This window comes from Trachemys scripta, chromosome 17, assembly GCF_013100865.1.
Source record: "Trachemys scripta elegans isolate TJP31775 chromosome 17, CAS_Tse_1.0, whole genome shotgun sequence".
Taxonomy (NCBI): domain Eukaryota; kingdom Metazoa; phylum Chordata; order Testudines; family Emydidae; genus Trachemys; species Trachemys scripta.
In genome coordinates this window covers 5,550,665-5,564,965 of record NC_048314.1, presented here as the reverse complement: position 1 = coordinate 5,564,965, position 14,301 = coordinate 5,550,665, and the positions used below count along the sequence as shown (strand labels likewise).

The 14,301-nt window shown below is 43.0% G+C and overlaps 1 protein-coding gene across 3 annotated transcripts in view; it reads left to right on the top strand.

The window, feature by feature from the left end:
• The window catches only part of PNPLA7 (patatin like phospholipase domain containing 7), a gene marked incomplete in the record, with an annotated part of 370,650 nt that overhangs the window by 217,845 nt on the left and 138,504 nt on the right, over positions 1-14,301 (top strand). For all 3 annotated transcript variants that reach the window (XM_034793933.1, XM_034793931.1, XM_034793932.1), the window contains 3 exon segments: positions 7,178-7,241; positions 8,771-8,939; positions 10,336-10,518. In XM_034793933.1, coding sequence (XP_034649824.1) covers positions 7,178-7,241; positions 8,771-8,939; positions 10,336-10,518 — 416 coding nt within the window.

The window sequence follows — 14,301 nt, the reverse complement described above, 5'->3', positions numbered from 1 at the left end:
CCCAAGCCAAAAAAGAGCCAAAGATACACCCTGCCTAAATGGAGAAAATTTTACTAGCAACACAGAACATGAAAGGGTTTTTTTAAAGTAAGATTGATAATTGACAGCGTCCCTTTTAAATTATACTGTGATTTTCTACAATAATTGTGCTGATTCATTCCAGCGTGCTTGAAATTCTTTGGAATAATCACCATTGCACATTTGTCTAAACTGCTTTTTCTTATTCTCTCTCTTAATCAAAACTAGGAAGGTAAGTAAACAGCAGCTACTCCCAATAGGCTGAAGCTCTGCTGTTAAAATGGGAGCAGATTGGAGATGTAAGCAAATTCTGAAAGAAGTTAGGTAACTGTTGGGCTGTCAAATTAGGCTGCTGACAGTGAATTGTTATATAATATTACATTGAAAGGGTAGGGAAATCCCTACGCAGGTGAGAACAGGCTCATTTGGTATCTGTGACATATGGTTCCTTTGTACAGATTTGATGCTGTTCATCAGTATCACTTGTTTGGTCAAAAAAATAAAACATTTCTCTTTTTAATAGAATAGTTGATTGCAAATTATAACTTGGAAGCCACTTCGGTGGTTTCACCCCTGTTACAGAGGAACAAAGTACTCTAGGTATCGCATTATGAACGATGCATTGGTGCCGGCCCCAGGGTTCTATGCAACTATGAATGAAGTGGAACTTCTCACTCTCTTTGCCTGAGATGGAGGCATTCTGTCAGAAGGGTCTCAGAAGCCTTTCTCTGTATTTTTTGCAATTCTAATATATCTTTTTTTGAGACAGGGCAACTTTTCCACCTCACCATTTATCCCATTTTCCCAGATCATTTATGAATATGTTGAACAGCACAGATCCCTGGACAGATCCTTAGTGGGCCCAGCTGTTTACCTCTTTCTATTGTGAAAACTGATCATTTATTTCTACCCTTTGTTTTCTATCTTTTAAACTAGTTATTGATTCATTAGAGGACCTTCCTCTTATCCCATGACTGCTTCCTATGCTTAGAGTCTTAGCTGTGGGTCTTTGTCAAAGGCTCTCTGAAAGTCCAATTACACTATATCCACCCGATCACCCTTGTCGTCCTGCTTGTTGACACCCTCAAAGAATTATAATAGATTGGTGAAGCACGATTTCCCTTTACAAAAACCATGTTGACTTTTCCCCAAAGAATTGTGTTCATCTATGTATCTGATAATTCTGTTCTTTACTATATTTTCAACCAATTTGCCAGGTATTGAAGTTAGGCTTACCAGCCTCTAATTGCTAGAATTGTCTCTGGAGCCTTTAAAAAATTGGCATCACATTAGCTATCCTCCAATCATCTGGTACAGAGGCTGATTTAACAATAGGTTACATACTACAGTTAGTAGTTCTACAATTTCATATTTGAGTTCCTTCAGAACTCTGAGGTGAATACCATCTGCTCCTGGTGACTTATTACTCTTTAATTTTATCAATTTGTTCCAAAACCTTCTCTATTGACATCTCCATCTGGGACTGTTCCTCAGATTTGTCACCTAAAAAGAATCTCCCTCACATGCTCTGCAGCGAAGACCAATGCAAAGAATTCATTTAATTTCTCTGCAATGGCCTTGTCTTCCTTCAGTGGTCTTTTAGCACCTCGATTGTCAGTTGCTCCACTGATTGTTTGACAGGCTTCCTGCTTCTGATGTACTTTAAAAAAAATGCTGCTAGTTTTTGTGTCTTTTGCTAGTTGTTCTTCAAGTGCTTTTTTGGCTGCTTAATTATACTTTAACACTTGATTTGCCAGAGTATATGCTCCTTTCCATTTTCCTCTATTAGGTATACGTATTTGGGCAGTCAAGCAATTAAAAAAAAAAGTAATCATGATTAAAAAAATTAATCGCGATTAATCACACTGTTAAACAATAATAGAATACCATTTATTTAAATATTTTTGGATGTTTTCTACGTTTTCTACATTTTCATTTGTACTGTAGTACACTTTCTATCATTAAAGTTGAACTTACACATGTAGAATTATGTACAAAAAAAAACTGCATTCAAAAATAAAACGTCAAATTTTAGAGTCTACAAGTCCACTCAGTCCTATTTCTTGTTCAGTCAATCGCTCAGACAAACAAGTTTGTTTACATTTGCAGGTGATAATACTGGCTGCTTCTTGTTTAGAATGTCACCTGAAAGTGAGAACAGGCATTCTCATGGCAGTGTTGTAGCCAGCATCGCAAGATATTTACATGCCAGATGTGCTAAAGATTCATAGGTCCCTTCATGCTTCAATCACCATTCCAGAGGACATGTGTCTATGCTAATGACGGGTTCTGCTCGATAACAATCCAAAGCAATGTGCACCGACGCATGTTCATTTTCATTATCTGAGTCAGATGCCACCAGCAGACAGTTGATTTTCTTTTTTGGTGGTATGATTTCTGAAAGCAGGCTCCACACCTCATCCCTCTGAGATTTTGGAAGGCACTTCAGATTCTTAAACCTTGGGTCGAGTGCTGTAGCTATCTTTAGAAATCTCACATTGGTACCTTCTTTGCATTTTGTCAAATCTGCAGCAAAAGTGTTCTTAAAATGAACATGTGCTGAGTCATCATCCGAGACAGCTATAACAAGAAATATATGGCAGAGTGCAGGTAAAATAGAGCTGGAGACATACAATTCTCTCCCAAGGAGTTCAGTCACAAATTTAATTAATGCATTATTTCTTAACAAGCTATATCAGCATGGAAGCATGTCCTCTGGAATGGTGGCCGAAGCATGAAGGGACATATGAATGTTTAGCACATCTGGCACGTAAATATCTTGCAATGCCAGCTACAAAAGTGCCATGCGAATGCCTGTTCTCACTTTCTGGTGACGTTGTAAGAAGCGGGCAGCATTATCTCCTGTAAATGTCAACAAACTTGTTTGTCTTAAGTGATTGACTGAAGGAGAAGTAGACTGAGTGAAAACTAAAGTTTTGCATTGTTTTGTTTTTGAGTGCAGTTACGTAACAAAAAAAAAATCTACATTTGTAAGTTACACTTTCACGATAGAGATTGTACTACAGTACTTGTATGAGGTGAATTGAAAAATACTTTCTTTTGTTTATCATTTTTACAGTGCAAATATTTGTAATAAAAAAATATAAAGTGAGCACTGTACACTTTGTATTCTGCATTGTAATTGAAATCAATATATTTGAAAATACAGAAAAACATTTAATACATTCCAATTGCTCTTCTATTGTTTAACAGTGTGGTTAAAACTGCGATTAATTGCATTTAATTTTTTTAATCTCAATTAATTGTTTTGAGTTAATCGCATGAGTTAACTGCGATTAATCAACAGCCCTAATAAGAATCTATCTAAGGCTAAGCCTACTGGAGAGCAGAAAGTCTTAATTTATTCGAACACTAACAAAAAAAAAGTAACACTTTAAAATATTTGACCATTTTAGACAATATTTGACTGGACAATTGACCACTTATTTTTGGATATTCAAATGCCATCCCTTAGTACTTTGGCACATTGGAATCCTGTAGTGAGGTTCACTGTAATATAAACAATAATGAAATCTGATCTCCCACTGTGAAATCTGGTGTTTTGTATGCTTTTACCCTATACTAACCAGATTTCACAGGGGAGACCAGCATTTCTCAAATTGGGGGTCCTGACCCAAAAGGGAGTTGCAGGAGGTCACAAGGTTATTTTAGGGGGTCATAGTATTGCCACCCTTACTTCTGCGCTGCCTTCAGAGCTGGATGGCCGGAGAGCGGTGGCTGTTGGCCGGACGCCCAGCTCAGAAGGCAGTGCCCCACCAGCAGCAGCACAAAAGTAAGGGTGGCAGTACCATACCATGTCATTCTTACTTCTGTGCTATTGCCTTCAGAGCTGGACAGTCGGAGAGTGGCAGCTGCTGACTGAGTGCCCAGCTCTGCAGGCAGCAATGCAGAAGGATGGCAATATCATACCAGTCCATCCTTACTTTTGTGCTGCTGCTGGCCAGCTGCCCAGCTCTGAAAGCAGCAGTGCAGAAGTAAGGGTAGCAGTACCACAACCTCCCCCTACAATAATCTTCTGACCCCACACAACGCCTTTTGGGGTCAGAACCCCTACAATTACAACACCATGAAATTTCAGCTTTAAATAGCTGAAATCATTAAGTTTATTATTTTTTAAATCCTCTGACCGTGAAATTGACCAGTATGGACCATGAATTTGGTAGGGCCTTAATCGTGCGTAATTAAAGCTAAAAGAGGCAGTGTTAAGGAAGTGCACACCACTTTGCCATTGTCATTTCCCATCTTTTCAGTGCCTAGCTGTGTACTTGTAACATTTTCTTACCATCGTGTGGTTTCTATGGGTTACATAGAGAAACTGTGTGACTTGTCTAAGGCCATATAACAAGTTATGACAGAACCAGAATTAAAGTCATCAGTGCCTGGTTTCCAGCACCTTGCTCACTGCACTAAACAATACTGCTTTTTAATGTATTAAGAAATAGCATATAATTTTTAATAGATTCTGTTCTTGCATTAACAATAAAATGAGTGCTTACAACGGGAAAATGTTAGTGCAGTGGGATTTTTATTTCATGTTTTGCTAAATTTTAGCAAATATCTCTTTCAGTATGTGAGAGGACCTTTCTTTTCAGCATGAGATTAATTCCTTGAATTTCTCTCGTGTCTTGAGTGTGTAGGCGCAGTTATTCTGGTGGGAAAACATTGTCACCTACAACATTTATTGCAACTAATAAAACAGAGTAGCTAATAAAAATATTGACTAAAATGGCAGCAAGAAAAAAATCTTATTAATTATGTGCATTGAAATGTTGCTTCAGTGCCATAATGGTGCTGTTCTACTGTCCATGTGCGAGACCTTAACTATGACCCAATAGTCCAATTTAGGAGCAACACTGACATACGGTGAAGGACTGCCCATTGCTGTCTTTTTGTGCTTGGAGGATGGTGACTTGGAAATAAAGCCTTGTTGGGGATTGAACAGGGAAATCTTTAGAACTCCATCTGAGGGAGGCCCCAATGCCTGTGGAAGGGGGCCCCCAGTGCCCATCTTATGGGGGCTAGGTGGTTCAATAGGTTGATGATTTAGCTTGTCATTCTTAGAAACCAGGGTTTCCACAACCGAGAAAGGTCTTTGATGCTTTTAATCCACATACCTGGTCAACATTTTTGTTCATGTCACAAAAATCACTGTCATACTGAAAGGTGAACTGTCAGGCTGAAGGGAGGTTACTAGTGTAGTTCCTCACAGACTGGCCTTGGGACTCATCTTATTTAATATTTTTGTAATGACTTTGGCACAAAAAATGGGAGTGTATTAATAAAATTGGCAGATGACACAAAGTTGCGAGGTATTGCCAATATGGAGGAGGACCAGACTGTCATATAAGACCATCTGGATGGCCTTGAAAACTGGAGTAACAGAAATGGGATGAAATTTAATAGTGCGAAGTGCAAGGTCATGGATTTAGGGACCGTGATGGGGTGTACAAACCCCACACTAAGCAACAAGGGCTTAAGGGCTCATTTTGGGCTCAGCCAACCCTGCACCACCACACCTGCAGCAAATGCTCCATCTGCTGGAGGAATGAAAAGTCAGCGAATTAGCTCAGTTGGTTAGCAGCGCTAAAGGTGAGCAGACCTTCAGCCCATAGATCCAGCAGAGCAGAGTGAAACCTAAAGGCTCTAACACAGCTGCCCAAAGGGGCCCTCTGTGAGGGAAGGGAGGACCCTCCATAGAGACAAGCAGAGAGGGAAGTATCCTGTGGCCCTGGACAGTGGCAACTCCCTCTTGTTTCTTTTTGATTTGGATTTTCCTAGCAGGCAAAGACCTTGGACTGAGCTGACCCCGGGGAGGAGACGAGAGGAAGACGCCCAGGGAGGACAGCCTTAAATAGCCTTGGTTGCCAGGTTACTGGTAGCCCAAAGGGCCCTGGGTCAGAGCCTGGTGGAGTGGAAGGGCCCGGGCTCCCCTCCCCACAACCTCCTGGACAGTCTGGGGTTGTGGCCATGACCACTAGGCCACGCTTCCCAATCAGACCCTGAGTAGAGACTATTACAAACTGGTGGAGAACATGGGTATTTGATTCCACCCCTGAGAGAAGAGGAGATTGACTGACCTAGGCGGCCAAACAGCCTGATTTAGAACAACATGGGCTGGTTGGCCAGTGACGATGGAGAACAGCGATAGCTTGGTTGATGGTCAGGGCACTTACCTGGGATGTGGGATGTCCAGGTTGAAATCTCTGGATTGAATGAGATAAATTCTCTTGCTTTCTCTTTCTCTCATGTTGACCTGAAATTTCAAATATAAAATAAACAGGTATATGGCTGCAAAAAGTTTCTGTGTTGACAAATTTGCATTTTCAAACTGTTTTGTTGAAAATTTCATGATCAGCTCTAGGCAGGAGTGATGTGCATTAGCAAAGCTCTGGGGTTTGGGGAGTTTATGGTAGGGGGTCATTGTAGGTTAACATGAATCGTAGGACTGGAAGGGACCTTGAGAGCTCATCTAGTCCAGTCCCCTGCACTCATGGCAGGACTAAGTATTATGTAAACCATCCCTGACTGGAGTTTGTCTAACCTGCTCTTAAAAATCTACAATGAAGGAGAACCCACAACCTCCCTAGGCAATTTATTCCAGTGCTTAACTACCCTCACAGTTAGTAAGTTTTTCCTAATGTCCAACCTAAACCGCCCTTGCTGCAATTTAAGCCCATTGCTTCTTGTCCTATCCTCAGAGATTCAGAACAATTTTTCTCCCTCCTCCTTGTAACAAACTTTTATGTACTTTTATGGAAGTGCTTTGTCAGAGCTGTTTGCAGGAGCTGACCCTTCTATTCTGCGTTGACTCTAGTCCAGTGGTTCTCAACCAGTTTACCAATGTGGGCTGCATATACAGCTTTCTATGTGTTATGTGGGCTGCATCCACACAATATACATACCTGTATGGCCCTAAGGATATCACGTGGGCCGCAGCTGTGCACTGATTGGGCCACAAGCAGCCCGCTGGCCATGGGTTGAGAACCACTGTGTCAGTGCTGTTGTCCTTTAGGAACTTGAAATAATGTGGATTCATGCTGCCTTTTGATAAAGTTGTGTGTATGTTCTTTTTTCTCTGAATGACTTGTCAGTAACCAAACTGCAGGCGTTTGTGTATAACAATTTTTTATTTTCTTAGGTCCTGCTTTGCTGCTCACCAGTGATAATATCAAACAGCGGCTTGGTTCTGCTGCACTGGACAGGTACCCATTTCCCTTGACCCACTACTTACTGAGCAATGCTAAGGAAGGCCCAAGATGCACTTGTCTAAAAATCACACACTCAGCATGGGGAATATTTGCTAAAATATTTACGTTCCCATCAAAAAATAAGTCAGGCATACTAACCTTTTTAAAATAGAGCTAAGTTGTTTTTTTAAACTTTATTTTCCACAGACTCTCATTTTTCACTTGTCAAGTATATGCTTTTGAAATAGGTGTCAGGTTAATTATCCTAGTTCTTGAATGAGTGGATGTTTTGCATTCATTTGTAAAAATGTCATGAAATGTCTCATTAATGTTAGGTAGAGGCATATCCTGGTTCTTCAGTGTGTGTGTATTTAATGGAACAAATAGCAGGAAAATAAATGGCCTGGAAATGTTAGCTGAGACATAGACTGAACCCAAATATGAGGAATTTCTCAAGCTTGTCAGTTATAAATGTGTTAGGCTTTCTTTTCGCTTAACTTCTGTGCTCAAATAGCTTAATTTCCAGTATTGTGTATTGCTTGTGAATCTCCTTACCCAGCCGGCCTGTCTGGGAGTATAGAACCTGGGTCTTACCTGATTCTACAATAGCAACTTTGGTAAAGGCTCATTACAACTGGACCTTCTAGCTCAGCTTTGGTTCTGAGAACAGGATTCCTGAAAATGGCAATACCCTGCTAGTTTACAAGAGTAAAGCAGAAGAACAGTGCTGCTTCTTTGCAAAGCCTGTGATGACGGCAGAGTAGCTTAGCCCTGGATTTGTTAAGGTTGTGGCCGAACCCTGAAGGTTTTAGAAATTTTGTCGATGATGATCCAGACTTTATAAATGTTTCTGTCTGTACTTCCTTCTAAGAGGCTCTGGCTTCCACCTCCTCCATGACCCCTATTAAAACTGCCAACCTTCCTCCTTCACTTCTTGAAGACCCTGTTGCAGAGCAAAGCTTCTCTGGTGGCATTGCATTCAAAGTGCACATGCTCTGAGGCTGTGCACCCCAGAGAACATTACAATCCCAGGAACGTGCACTCTTAGATATGGGCAGTGGCCGGGGTTCAGCTGCACCGAAAGCATCCTCCTAGGGGAGAGGGCTGCGGGGAGGGTGCTTTGGCTGTGCGTGAACTCTAAGGGATTGAATTTCTTATTCACATATGAAGAGTGTCTCACATTTAACTCGGAGGATGGAGGAAGGTTTGTTTTGGCTTCTGTTTTTTCCAGACTGGCTTTTCCCATACCAAGATGATAGTGGAGCTGAGCAGCTGGGATTCTAGCAGAGGTTCAGTGGATGGAGGGACAGATTTCCCCCCTTCTCCCATGATTAGGAAGACAGTGTTTTTTAAAAAAAAGAATATTTAGCTAGGTTAGATTTCAGTCCTTTCAGTCATTAGACGTGTCCCATTTAAAAAATGTTTGGGTGACCCCAGCTTCTGTTTATAGCCTCCAACATTTCCCCTCTGGGCTCAGTCCTCCACTCTGGCTGAATTCTTGCTGTGAATTGATCATAATTGTTTTGTTTGTTTGTGTCCCCCAGTATCCATGAGTACAGGCTATCTAGCTGGCTGGGGCAGCAGGAAGATATTCACCGTATTGTGCTCTACCAGTCTGACAGCACCCTTACTCCTTGGACACAGCGCTGTATCAGACAGGCGGACTGCATCTTAATAGTAGGGTTGGGAGAACAGGAGCCCACTGTTGGAGAGGTGCGGAATGTCTTTCTTTTTATCTGACGGTGGGGGGCAAAATTGCAAAACAACCTATTGTGTGACTGAGGCCTTGTTCTGGCTTTGGATTTGATACCCCTTGGGCATAAAATAGTGCATTATCATTATCATCTCCCTGGAAGTTTCTTTGAACTCCTGGGACTTTGGGAAACCTACCACCTGCAATCTCTGTATACATCACCTCCCTGGCTTGTCTCAGCCTTGGACCAGAACTAGTGAGTAGATGGAGAATGGGAGTGCTGTAAGTTAAGCTATGATAATAATGAAAAGTAAAGAAGACAAGGAGGGAAGAATGGAAGAAGGAGAAAAGAATATTTGAAAAAAGTGTCCTCATGTAAAATAGGCTAAGAACACCCTAAGCAGCAGTAAGCATTTTTAAACCTTTACTTTTTATCAGCTTGGGAGTAGATTTCATTTTATATGAGCTTCGTATGTCCATCTTGTTTAGATGTACAGTAGGCATTATATGGAAATAGTCAAAAAAAAACCAGGAGTTTTTATTTATATATATAATATATATATTATTATTAATAATAATAAAACTCCTGGTTTTTTTTGACTATTTCCATATAATGCCTACTGTACATCTAAACAAGATGGACATACGAAGCTCATATAAAATGAAATCTACTCCCAAGCTGATAAAAAGTAAAGGTTTAAAAATGCTTACTGCTGCTTAGGGTGTTCTTAGCCTATTTTACATGAGGACACTTTTTTCAAATATTCTTTTCTCCTTCTTCCATTCTTCCCTCCTTGTCTTCTTTACTTTTCATTATTATCATAGCTTAACTTACAGCACTCCCATTCTCCATCTACTCACTAGTTCTGGTCCAAGGCTGAGACAAGCCAGGGAGGTGATGTATACAGAGATTGCAGGTGGTAGGTTTCCCAAAGTCCCAGGAGTTCAAAGAAATATATATATATATGCATCTGAAGAAGTGGGTTGTAGCCCACGAAAGCTTATGCTCTAATAAATTTGTTAGTCTCTAAGGTGCCACAAGTACTCCTGGTTTTTTTGAGGATACAGACTAACACGGCTGCTACCCTGAAACCTATGGAAATAGTGTTCAACTTGTTTACTTTAAACGGCTCTTTATAAGTTCCTGCTAATCTTCAAGCAGGGAAAAATTAACTAGCTAACATTGTTAAGAGTAGCCACATAAATGCAAAGGAAGGTGAAAATATATTAGCCTAAATTACCTTTGTGCGATTCGTCCTAGTGTGCACATTTACACAGCACATGCAGATGACGTGAGGAGCAAGATGGGAATGTGGAGGAAAGTAGAGGTGGTGTACTTTTGTAAGAAATACTGTACTCTGTTAGATTGGCCCTGTACTAGTGGATGTCTGACTGTGTGAGTGTAATGTGCTTCAGCTAGAAAGGATGCTGGAGAACACAGCAGTCCGAGCCCAGAAGCAGCTGATCCTGCTCCATAAAGAGGATGGGCCTCTCCCTTGCCGAACTGTGGAGTGGCTCAACATGAGAAGCTGGTGCTCAGCTCATCTTCACCTCCGCTGTCCCCGTCGAGTCTTCTCCCGGAGAAGCCTGCCCAAGCTGGTAAGGATACCTGCCTCTGTGTGTTGGTCTTCTGTCAGCACTTTCAATCCTAGCACCACATTTACTGTTCATTAAAGATAACCTGGGATAATGTCAGTGCATCATGCTGTGACCTGCAGTTGGGAAAGGTATTACCAAGATATTGTCTCCATTAATTGAGGACCTAATTCATTGTAGAAATCTAGTAGAGATCCTTGGTTTACAGCTGATTTAGGGATTGAAGGATGTATGTAGGGGTTTTGATCTGTTGGAGCCAGTGAATATGTATAACTGTTGCAGATGATACTAAACTGCTCAAGATAGTTAAGACCAAAGCAGACTGTGAAGAACTTCAAAATGGCAAATGAAATTTAATGTGGATAAATGTAAAGTAATGCACATTGGAAAAAATAACCCCAACTATACATACAATATGATGGGGGATAATTTAGCTTCAGCGAATCAGGAAAAAGGATCTTGGAGTCAGCGTGGATAGTTCTCTGAAGACATCCACGCAGTGGGCAGCGGCGGTCAAAAAAGCAAACAGGATGTTAGGAATCGTTAAAAAGGGGATAGAAAATAAGATGGAGAATATCTTATTACCCTTCTATAAATCCATGTTACGCCCACATCTTGAATACTGCGTACAGATGTGGTCTCCTCATCTCAAAAAAGCTATACTGGTATTAGAAAAGGTTCAGAGAAGGGCAACTAAAAGGATTAGGTGTTTGGAACGGGTCCCATATGAGGAGAGATTAAAGAGGCTACGACTTTTCATCTTGGAAAAGAGGAGACTAAGGGGGGATATGATAGAGGTATATGAAATCATGAGTGATGTAGAGAAAGTAAATAAGGAAAAGTTATTTACTTGTTCCCATAATACAAGAACTAGGGGTCACCAAATGAAATTAATGGGCAGCAGGTTTAAAACAAATAAAAGGAAGTTCTTCACACAGCACACAGTCAACCTTGCCTGAGGAGGTTGTGAAGGCTAGGACTATAACAGCGTTTAAAAGAGAACTGGATAAGTTCATGGAGGTTAAGTCCATTAATGGCTATTAGCCAGGATGGCTAAGGAAGGTGTCCCTAGCCTCTGTTTGTCAGAGGGTGGAGATGGATGGCAGGAGAGAGATCACTTGAACTGTTATGTAGCCCTGTCACGGGGTGGTCCCCCTGAGAGTCCTTTCAGGCCTTAATCACAGACCGCACTCACCCTAGGTCTCTTTCACCACCATGTTTTCTTGTATTATTCTAGCAGGCCACAGCCAGTAGTGCTATTTACATCTATTTTCCATCCGTAGCCAGCCCTCCTTGCTTGCTTCTAGGGAAGAGAACTGTAGTAGCAGCATCTAGTCCTGCCTGCTTCAGCCTTTCTTAAAGCTTCCTGTTCTCCCTCCGAACTACCGTCCTGCTTAGCTCAGAGGTGGGCAAACTACAGCCACATCCAGCCCACGGGACTCCCCTGCCCTGCCCCTGAGTTCCTGGCCCTGGAGGCTAGCCCCTAGCCCCATCCCTGCTGTTCCCCCTCCCCCGCAGCCTCAGCTCACTGCGCCACAGCCAGGGGCAGCTCCAGCTTTTTAGCCGCCCCAAGCGGCAAAGAAAAGAAAAAACTAAACAAAACCCAATTGAGCTGCCGTCGAAGAGGAAGAGACGGGGTGAAGGACTCGCGCCCGAATTTCCCCCGAAGACTAAAACGGGGTGCTTGAGCTGCCGCCGAAGTGCTGCCCCAATAACGGACGGACTGCTGCCCCTTTCTATTGGCTGCCCTAGGCACCTGCTTCCGTCGCTGGTGCCTGGAGCCGGCCCTGGCCACAGCCTGACCTGGTGTTCTGTGCTGCGTGGTGGCGTGGCTGGCTCCAGGCAGTGCGGTAAGGGGGCAGGGAGCAGGGGCGTTGGATAGAGGGCAGGGGAGTTCTGGTTGGTTGTCAGGGAGCGGGGGTGTGGATAGGGGTTGGGGCGGTCAGAGGGCGGGGAACAGGGCGGGTTGAATGGGGGCAGGGGTCCCAGGTGGACAGTCAGGAATGAGAGGAGGGGTTGGATAAGGTGGCAGGGGGCAGTCAGGGGCGGGGGGTCTGGGGGCAGTCAGGGGACAGGGAGGGGTGGATGGGGCAGGGGTACCCGGGGGGGCCATCATGGGACAGGGAACGGGGGGGTTGGATGGGGCAGGAGTCTGGGGAGGTTGAATAGGGGGTGGGGGCTGGGCCACACCTGGCTTTTGGGGAGGCACAGCCTCCCCTAACCGGCCCTCCATACAATTTCGGAAACCCAAAGTGGCCCTCAGATGAAAAAGTTTGCCCGACCCTGTCCTAGCTGTTGGGGGGTACTTCTGCCCAGTTAGCCCCTCAGCTGTATTTCTATTCAGTTAATTGGTCTCCTCTGCCAACTACCAGTTAGGTCCCAATTAATATAGCCTGGTGGTGGTAGAGTGACAGGGTGCTGCGTTAGTGCCGGACTCAGTACACCCTGTTCCAAGCCCTTAGGCCTGGTCCACACTAAGCCCCCAGTTCGAACTAAGATACACAACTTCAGCTACGTGAATAACGTAGCTGAAGTCGAAGTATCTTACTTCGAACTTAAAAGTACTTACCGCGGGTCCACACGCGGCAGGCAGGCTCCCCCGTTGACTCCGCCTACTCCTCTCGGAGAGCAGGATTACCGGCGTCGACGGCGAGCACTTCCGGGATCGATTGCTGGCTGCTGAACCAGCGGGTAAGTATAAATGTACCCTTAGTGTTACCATAAGGCTCTCAGTGTTTGAGGAGAGGGTGCAGAGAGCCAAGCAGGCTGAAGTCCTGCATAAATTGAGGAATTTCTTTGTGGAATACAAGAATGAGGCTTTCTGATGGTTAGTTGCAACTAGTTGCATTTTCTTAGTGGTTGAGTTCAACATTTGATGTTTTCCTTCCTGTTCATTTTTGGATACTTCATGTTATTTTTGTTTTGTTTTTTAGGAGGTTGGGTGGGAGGAAGGTATGTCATGACTTGGTCTTTCCCAAGAAGTTGCACAGTGCATATCTTGTTATGCAGCGCAATTGCACATTCTCAACTCAGTGGAAGAGGGAGCCTTTTAAACATATGGTCAAAACTGGTGGCCACCTTAATACAGTGAAGGCCGCGTAGCTGTTTCTCTTACAAATTCCCCCAGCCTCCAGGTTTTGTAACAAAATGTCAGAACAATTGGAAATGGCATCAATGTGAAGCTTGGTTGTATATCATGGGATTCTGCCTAGTTGAAGTTGTAACTTATTTTGCAGGCAGGTCCATCTTTAAAGTGGATAAACTGCTGTAGTGTTAGAAAGAGAGCGAGAGAGCGTTAGCTCTAGTTAGCTGTTCATTTAGGGATCAGTTCTATCCCATTGATTACACTGGAAGCTTCTAGTGCTCTGCAACTTTGAAAATTAGGCCACCTCTCTTTAGTACCTAAATGTGGGTTATAGGCCTAATATTTTGTCCTTATCCTCTTTGCCTCAGCGTCCCTGTTTATAGATGAAAAATGTGACAGTGCAAAATGTTATTTCCCTGGGTTTGGCTGGCAAGCCTTCCCTTAGCTTGTTTGTTGACCTAGGTCCCCTCTTTAAATACCATGGAAGCGAACATCCCTTAACATTGGTTTGTTTTGAAATGTTGAAGGAAACAGGTTTGTGGGCTACATTCTGATTATGACATCTAAAAGAAAATTAAAATCCTGCTCAGTTTGTTTAATGATTTTGTTAGTGACACAAGCTGAGCCAATTCTCTGTGTCTGAAGGCGTAATCTGTCAGCCATGACTAGGAAGGAGGGATGAGGACATGTTTGTGCCTTCT